The 8,871-nt window shown below is 39.9% G+C and overlaps 1 protein-coding gene across 1 annotated transcript; it reads left to right on the top strand.

Moving 5' to 3' along the window:
* On the top strand, positions 1–6,397 carry LOC139088660 (uncharacterized). Its single transcript, XM_070637918.1, has 5 exons — positions 1–65; positions 137–585; positions 643–714; positions 5,850–5,879; positions 6,130–6,397. The coding sequence occupies exons 1-5, from the start codon at positions 31–33 to the stop codon at positions 6,153–6,155; spliced, it is 612 nt and encodes a 203-aa protein (XP_070494019.1). The 5' UTR covers positions 1–30; the 3' UTR covers positions 6,156–6,397.
* The last annotated feature ends 2,474 nt before the right edge of the window (positions 6,398–8,871 follow it).

The following is an 8,871-nucleotide window of genomic DNA, read 5'->3' as shown; positions in this document are numbered from 1 at the left end:
AGCTCCTTCAAATAAACAACAATCATCAGCATGGACATGACTAACACCATAGTGAGCTTGACATTGTAAGTTGATTCATAAGTCAGCATGTAAACATTATGCATCACTAATTTATTTAATCATCCCCAAAACTTAGATCACTTTTCAACATTCTCATGATTCCGTCGTCAACATTGTCAGCACCAATAATGTTCCTGTGCAACAAGACTGACCCGACACTACCTGGAAATGCATTCCTATGCGAACTCGACATCCAAACTGATCATCGTGCGACAGAATGGAAAACGACACTTAATCACTTTACTATGTCCATTAATGCCATCACGGGAATTATGTTGTGCATGCTTATTGTCATTTTTATGTCCATTATATTTAATATCGTAAGATTCAGAAGTGCTAAGAAGACTGTCACGTCAACTGTCACGCCACATGTCACGCAACCTCGCAAATCATTAATCGAAAGAGCAGATGCTGGAAATACAGCCATTAATAATCTCTATGAAGTACCAATTGCAGCATGTAATGGACAAAATGAGGATGCTGATTATTTGGAACTTCAACCTGATGAAAATGAGGAAGAGAGTCGTAAGTTAATTTTTGTGCATTTTATGAATCTTTTGATAAATTGTAATTAATTCACAGTCTATGCTCAACTTGATCATGAAAAGGAACTGATAGAGCGAGGAATATCAACAATTGCTGTTGATAATGCTGGTAAGTTTATTGTTAATTTTTTGGGAATTGAGGATTCCATGATGGTGGTTTTGTGATTACGTGGTGACTGGTAAGGCAGGTCAATGTGATAAACAGGTATGGACAGGTGTACATTGTGTAGGTGCATGTCGAGATTACTGTTCGAATCTGGACTTCAAACAGGTGAAAATCAATGGCGTTGTGCCGTACTTTTGGACTGAATCCTGCACCGTACTGAGACTCTGAACCGGTCTGATGTCTTTCTAAATCCGGTAGAGTCTCAATCATTGTTGTCCGGATTTAAAAAAATGGAATTTGGCATCATCTAAGAGCTATAACGAGACTTTTAGTGACAAAGATTTTGCGAAGAGATATGGGAACCGATTTGTCGACTCATTTGAGTGGATATAGGGTCGAGATTGAGGCAATATGTTGAACGTTTTCACTGTCATTAATTATCTGACTAATTATTAAGTCACTAACTACAAAAATATGTGCATTCCAGAATTAATCAAGAAAGTTGATCATAAAAATTCCAGTGTACGCAGAAGTATATTGTCGAAGCATTTCGGTGATTTAACAATATTAAGTGACTTAGCTATGTAAGCATTCTAGATGTCGGTTAGACCAAGACCGAGAATACTCAGGAAGTCTTGGTTTAGAGAGTTTGTCGAGACATATTGAGTTCATGACTTTAGTTACCAAAGCGTTACGATAGGGGGATGCGGTAAGGCTTCCTGTAAGTCGAGACGTGAGACTCTAGACCGATGAATTCTCGGGTAAATCCAACATCGGGTCAGTTGTTCGGTCAATCAGTCTCGGTTTCAGTCTCAGGTCTCCATCTCGATCTCCACATTCGGTAATCACTGGGGGAACGGGTCTTGTAAGAATAACCATACAAATTCTCAAGTAATTTGTACCGAATGGCTGTCCCGAAGAGCAACTCAGTATAGCAACTCTGTATTCATACAGTCTTGATTTATCAAGTCAGCATACAACTCGATATGTGCTTTCCGGAAATGATTCATTTACTTTTGTTTCATTACATTCACACCGATTAGTTCACGTGTCAATGTAATAATACAAAATTGTTTAGATTGAGCAAAGCATCATTTTAATTTGGATTTTTCAGCAATGAAATTTAGCACAATGGCAAGTTTTCGTTCTGTAAGTTAGAAGTTTGTAAATGGATTTCCTCACCATAATCAAAAAACTGCATTTTTATAAATGGTTCTAGGCGTTGCACGAGGAAATCAAAAAAATTCGTCATCTTCTGTTAGTGTCCTATGGGGCCGATCCATTCAAATCAGGTAAATATCCTTAAACAAGTTAATCAGCGAGAAATCTCGATACCGAGACTATCCGTAGAAGTCTCAGTCTCAGTCTCTGTCTCGGCATTACGAACCATGCTAAGCACTATAGATTAGCTTAATCGATCCTGAGTCCAACACAGGTACAGACCGGTGTGACTTCTGAAAAAGCATCAAACTTTCGTTTTCATACAAACTTTCAGAGTCACTGTTGGCTATGGGGTCGGATTTATGAATAGATTGAACCAGTTGTGTGCTATTTGGGAATTAATAATCTAAAGCCTGCTCGATGGAGCTTGAATCCCTCAATCATTTGCCAAGCGAAGCCTACCCAATATGAGCCTGATCCCTCAATGACATTTGCCAAGCGTAAGCTATGGCCTTAGCTGGCAAGCTGTGATTCAGTCAAACTTTTGCCAAGCGTAAAGGTCCTCTGGCTCTACCCACTAGAGCCTGATTCCCTCAAACTCTAATTCTGCTTCAAGCTTTATAGCAGCCACTATACTGGGGCTTGACTTCCTCAAACATTTGCCAAAACGAAGCTTGGCCTACCCCGCTGAGCCTGATCCCTCAAACCATGATGCCAAGAAGAAGCTTCAGTGACATCCCTGGAGCTTGGATATTATTCAAACATTTGCCAAGCGAAGCTTGGCCTACCCACTGTTAGCCTGATCCCTGTGTTTATGATTTTCCAAGCGAAGCTTAGCCTCACTGGAGCTTGATTCCTCAAACATTTGCCAAGCGAAGCAGCCCTACCCGCTGGAGCCTGAAAATCCACTCAAAGCATGTGCCATAGCAGAAGCTTGGCCTCCCCAGATGGAGCTTAAGATTCACTCAAACATTTGCCAATGCGAAGCTTGGTGCTCCCCACTGGAAAGGCTTGATCCCTCAAACATTTGCCAAGCGAAGCTTGGCCTCCCCACTGGAGCATTGATTCATCATTTTAACATGTGCCAAGCGAAGCTTGGCCTCCCACTGGAGCTTGAATTCCTCAATGAGTATTTGCCAAGCGAAGCTTGGCCTCCCCGCTGGAGCTTGAATCCCAAATCAAATGATATTGCCAAGCGAAAGTATTGGCCTAACCTGGTTTAGCTTGATTCCTCAAACATCCGTGACCAAAGATCGAAGCTTGACCGAAGTCTACCTGGAGCTTGATCCCTCGAAACATTTGCCGAAGACGAAGCTTAAGCCTCCCCTGGAGACTTGATTCCTCAAGACAAAGACCTTGCCAAGATCGAAGACTTGGCCTCCCACTGGAGCTCTCGATTCCGATCAACACATTTGCCAAGCGAATGCTTGGCCTCCCCAACAATGGAGCTTGAAAACCTCATAACATTATGCCAAGCGAAGCAGGCCTCCCCACTGGATGCTGTGAAATCCTCAAACAAAATGCCAAGCGAAGCCCTCCCACTGGAGCTTGATATCCTCAAACATTTGCCAAGCGAAGCATATAGCCTCCCACTGGGGCTATGATTCCTCAAACATTTGCCAAGCGTTAGCCTCCCACTGGAGCTTGAATTCCTCAAACGGTTTAGCCAAGCGAAGCAGCCTCCCACTGGGCTTGATTCCTCAAACATGTGCCAAGCGAAGCTTGGCCTCCCTGAAGAGCTTGATTCGTCAAACATGTAGCCAAGCGATTAGCTTGGCCTCCCGCATGGAGCCTGATCCTCAAACATGTGCCAAGCGATAGCTTGGCCTCTGCTGAAGCTTGATGTCCTCAAACATTTGCCACACGTCGAAGCTTGCTTCCCCGCAGACTGATCCCTCAAACATTTGACTACATAGCGAAGCAGCCTCTCGCCTGGAGCTTGAATTCCTCAAGGCATGTGCCAAGCGAGAGCAGCCTGACTCTGGCATGGAATCTGATTTTAATCACCAACATCCGTGCATCAAGTCAGAAGCTTGGCCGGGGTGATAGACTGGATTATTGCTTGATTAACCGACTCAATGCATATTGCCAGAGCGAAGCTATGCCTACCCTGGAATGACTAACTGAATCCCTCAATACATCGTGCCAAGCGATATGCTTGGCCTCCCCGCTGGAGCTTGTGCTTCCTCAGAACAGCTTGCCAAGCGAAGCTTGGCACTAGAGCTTGATCCCTACAAACATGTGCCGAAGCGAAGCTTCAAGCCTCCCCTACTAGATGTTCCAGTGTCCTCAAACATTGTGCCAAGCGAAGCATTAATGTGCCTCACTGTGTGCAGCTTGATTCGGTCATGACTTTTGCCAAGCGAAGCTTGGCCTCCCCGCTGGAGCTTGATTCACTCAAACATTTGCCAAGCAGATTTGTTTTAGCCCTACCACTGGGCCTCGATCCCTCATAACATGTGCCAATACGAAGCCTATCAAGCCATCCTGCACTTCCAAACTTGCAATTCCTGCAAACATGTGCCAAGCGATACAACATGTATCGCTACCCGCTGGAGCCTGAAATAGTCTTTAAACATGTGCCAAGCGAAGCAGCCTCCCCACTGGAGCTTGATAACTCAAACATTTGCCAATCAGAAGCTTGATCTAACCCACTGAAGCTCCTGATCAAATCAAACAAAAAACATCAGCGATGTACATGACTAACACCACTAGTGATCTTGACATTCCTCAAGTTGATTCATAAGTGCCAAGCATGTAAACATTATGCATCCACTGGATTTATTAAATCATCCCCAATTAGATCACTGTTCCAAGCATTCTCATGGCCTCCCGCTCGTCAACATTGATCAGCACTCAATACATTTTCCTGTGCGAAGCTTGGCCTGACCCATGGAGCACTGATCCCTGGAAATGCATTTGCCTATGCGAAGCTCGACATTCAAACTGGGGCATCGATGCCTACAGACATTTGCCAATCGACAGCTTGGCCTCCCCGCTGGAGCTTGATTCCTCAAACAATGTGCCATTAATGCCATCAGCTTGGAATCCCCGTTGTGCATGCTTGATCCCTCAAACATTATGTCCATAGCGGAGCTTGGCCTCCCCGCTGGGCTGTAAGATTCCTCAGACATGTGCTAAGCGAAGCTCTGGCCTCACTGGGCAACTGATCACACTCAAACATTTGCCACGCGAACCTCGGCAAATCACTCGCTCGAAAGAGCCTGATGCCTGGAAGCATGTAGCCATTAGCGAATCTCTATGAAGTACCAATTGCAGCATGTAATCCCTCAAACATGAGCCATGCTGATTAGCTTGGAACTACCCAACTTGATGAAAATGATCCCTCAAGAGAGTCGTAAGTTAATTTTTGAAGCATTGGCCCCCGGATCTTGTGATAAATTGTCAATTACATGTGCCAGGCAGAAGCTATGCCTACAACTTGATCATGAAAACGCATTGATGAAGCAAGGAATATCAACAATTGCTGTTGATAATGCTGGTAAGTTTATTGTTGATTTTTGGGGAATTAAGGATTATTAGACAGTGGTTTTGTGGTGATGGGTGACTAGTAAGGCAGGTTCAGATTATAGATAGGGATGGACAGGGCTATATTGTGTAGGAGCATCTTAAGACTAGATTGGAGTCTGGACTTTACTTAGGACTTCAATGGAGGCGTTTTTTTGGACTTTTTGAGTCTGGACACTGAAGGACTCGTTTTTCTGCACTGTTATTAAAGAAAAACGGCCCCATTGGAGTCCTGACCCAAAAAGAAGCCTGACCTCCAAAAATCCAAAAGGAGACTTTTAGGGACAAAGAACACGCGAAGAGATATGGGAACAGACATGTCGACTCATATGTGATATCACATAAATATGTTGACTTACACTGTCATTAATTATACTGACTAATTATAAGTCACTAACTACAAAAATATATTCATTCCAAAATTAATCATGTTATCATACTAATTCCAGTGTACGCAGAAGTAATTGTCGAAGATAACGGTGAGTAATATGTTAAATTCTAAATATGTAGCATAAGTCGGTTAATTTTCAATAATATTGAATAAATTCTAGTCTATGAGGCCGTCAGACCACCAGTCGTTGATAATCCTACTTATGGAAATATTGATAATTCATAGAAATATAGTTAAGTTGGAATCAATTATAGACTAATTTAATTTCAATCTAAATTCAAATAACTAAAATTTTTAAGCAGTTGATATTAAAATTTGATTTATTTCTTCATTTACAGTTTATGATCATTTGGAGCACTTTTAGGGAGTGTCAAAATAACAAACTGCAACCTTAAGCGAAGAAATCAGCATTTTCAAATTTAAAACAATAGTTACCCGAGTGACACAAATGAAGATGGATCGTCCAAGGAGCTTTGTGTTGCTCGGATTTATTTAATCATTTTATGATGTATGACTTGTTTACCACAATTATTACAATTTTCTTCGAGTCGAGCAAAACATTATGTCATGCTGTACACGCGGGTATCATTCTTCTTTCATTGACTAATGCAGATTATTAAATTTATGAATATTTTTTAATCTTTTACGTAATTCAAATAAATATTTTAAATAAATTGATTTTAAAATTTGTAGTTTTGTAGATTATTTCATTAAGGACATTCCAAATCGATTTATTATTACAATTACAAACTGGCTTAATTGATCTGGATAATTGAGTCAGTTCCCTCAGATGTCACCTATATCTGACCCTCTACCTTGCCAATTTCTAATGCCATGTCCAATTCCAAATAAATGGGATCGGATTTACAACCATCCGTGTGCTTCCGTCGTCTTTTTTCAGTAGTCAGCTGAGGAAATCTATGGATCATGATTTGTTCAAAATGTGTAATCAGCATTGGTTGAGTTAACTGATTAAGCTTAGTCACATTTATTAGACATTCAAGTTGTTCATCAACTATGTGACGCACATTGAAATGAGAAGAATAATATGGATGACAATAATTTCTCATTATTTAATCATTTTGTGGTTAAAATTTATTTTTCTCTACAATCTCCATAAAAAGTCATAATAACATTCATTCCTTCATATTCTAAAGCAGTTTTTGAATTTTCTTAATAAAAATGATTAAGAAATTGTTGATCTACACCTGGATTATTGCAATGTAAGGTTTCTTGTGATAATTAGGACAGAATTTGATTGGGATTACCAATTATTAATCACACCGGGGTCCAATTTCTTCCTTGAATGTCAGAAATTGGTTAATCGAGGCCAGCGTGACTCTGAATTGATGCTGAGTAAGGTTTACCATGTCGTTAGCATGCTTGAGTCTAGATTTTAGCCGATTTGGTTAAATATGGATATGGCTGGTTTGGTTGGATAGGGCTAAAATCCAGCATCATCAAAGAGCCACGTTGACATGATGCCGGATTTTGGATTGATTAACCGATTTGTGACTATTTGACAGTTCTGGATTAATTGGACATAATTCTAACATTTTTTTTATATTTTTCTCAAATTATTCCAGATTTATTAACATCACAACTGCAAACCATGAAGATATTGATGAAATTCAAGACATCCAGAAGAATATTGACGAATTATCCAACCATATCAACACAAAAATTAAATATTTCTCAAAATTAATCTCAAAACTGGAGATTGATGTCGATGAAATTAGGGAACTAAACATAATCAATCGAAATATATCAAAAAATCTCAACGAAAGTCAACTGGACGTGCTGACTCATCCATTAGACTTGGACGCAATTGTTGAAAAGCAGGAACTCGAGCTTGAAGCTTTAACCGCCAAACTACCAAGGATCATGCAAAAAATAATAGAAATTGACATCCAACTCAGCACCTGGAATGGAAGTCCAAATGAAATTGCCACCGAATTCGACAAGATTCTCGACTTTATTCCAATCGGTTTTCTGTCAATTTTGATTCTGTTCATAATTTTAAAGCTGATTGTTGCAAGACAGCTCAACATGAATTATGAATCACAGGAAACAGCAAAGCTTGTTGCATCAGAAGTAAGACCAGCTCGTGACAATCCAGCAGTACCTGCCCGTGACTATGAAGCTACAGTTGATAATATTGAGCAGAAGGACGTGAATGTTGTTGTTGATAAGAAGCAGGAATCTAGGAAGAAGAAGAAGAAAAGTGAGTATTTCGTGGATTTAGGGTGGAATTGACAGTTATGGGGTCGTTCAGTTATTAAGTACAGCTGATATTCAGGATGTAGAGGAGTGGGGTGGTGAGTTAATCAGTGAACGACCCCTTAAGCGACCCTTTATATAATTTACTAAAATTCCTAATATCATATCTAATTTTAGATACTAAAAATCCAAAAAGATTCAATTCCAAATCCACAAAGGATAATCAAGCTGATGCCAATAATGACGAAAAGCCTATATTCCTGAGATACCAGAATAACCAAGATGAACATGAATTTTAACATAATTAAAATAATGAAACAATTAATATGTAAATTAATGTAATTAATGATGTGAAAATTGAGGAGGGTTACCGATGCAACTGGGTTTTCAATGAGACTGTGGACTGAGGACTGAGGACGGATGATACAAATCCAATGGATTGTCAACCAGTTGCGTCCGGACTCTAATAGAGGCATGCAATCCTAAGTATCGCTAATTCTCGTGGCTGATTTTAAAAGACAATTTGAATAATTTTGCCACTCCAGAGTACCTTCCTGTACAGCATAAATCGGTCAATCTACCAAAAATCCATCATTAATTCATTTTAAACTTCATCAATTTAGTTAAATCTCATTGCTTGCTTCTAATTCCACAGACTTTCTATTTTAATGTAAATTCATATTTCTACAGATTTTTTCATGTCTCGATTATCAACAGCCACATCCATAACCTATCTCAACATCACATTTTTTATGCTCAAAACTCAAATAATTTTTTAATAAAAAAGAGAAAGTAAATTTGCAAAACAGAAATAAATCAATGTTCATGAGCATTAGTCTCAATGGATGTGAAAGCTGAAC

The sequence above is a fragment of the Chironomus tepperi genome, unplaced genomic scaffold (assembly GCF_022539635.2).
Source record: "Chironomus tepperi strain 1889 unplaced genomic scaffold, CSIRO-AGI_Ctep_v1 contig_168, whole genome shotgun sequence".
Taxonomy (NCBI): Eukaryota; Metazoa; Arthropoda; class Insecta; order Diptera; family Chironomidae; genus Chironomus; species Chironomus tepperi.
This window is presented reverse-complemented; position numbering and strand designations above follow the sequence as displayed.

Excerpts from the sequence above, each read along its gene's own strand:
- LOC139088660 (XM_070637918.1), top strand. The coding sequence starts at position 31 with ATGGACATGACTAACACCATAGTGAGCTTGACATT. Across the intron at positions 66-136 it reads ACCATAGTGAGCTTGACATT|ATCACTTTTCAACATTCTCA; the intron begins GTAAGTTGATTC and ends CCCAAAACTTAG. Across the intron at positions 586-642 it reads TGAAAATGAGGAAGAGAGTC|TCTATGCTCAACTTGATCAT; the intron begins GTAAGTTAATTT and ends ATTAATTCACAG.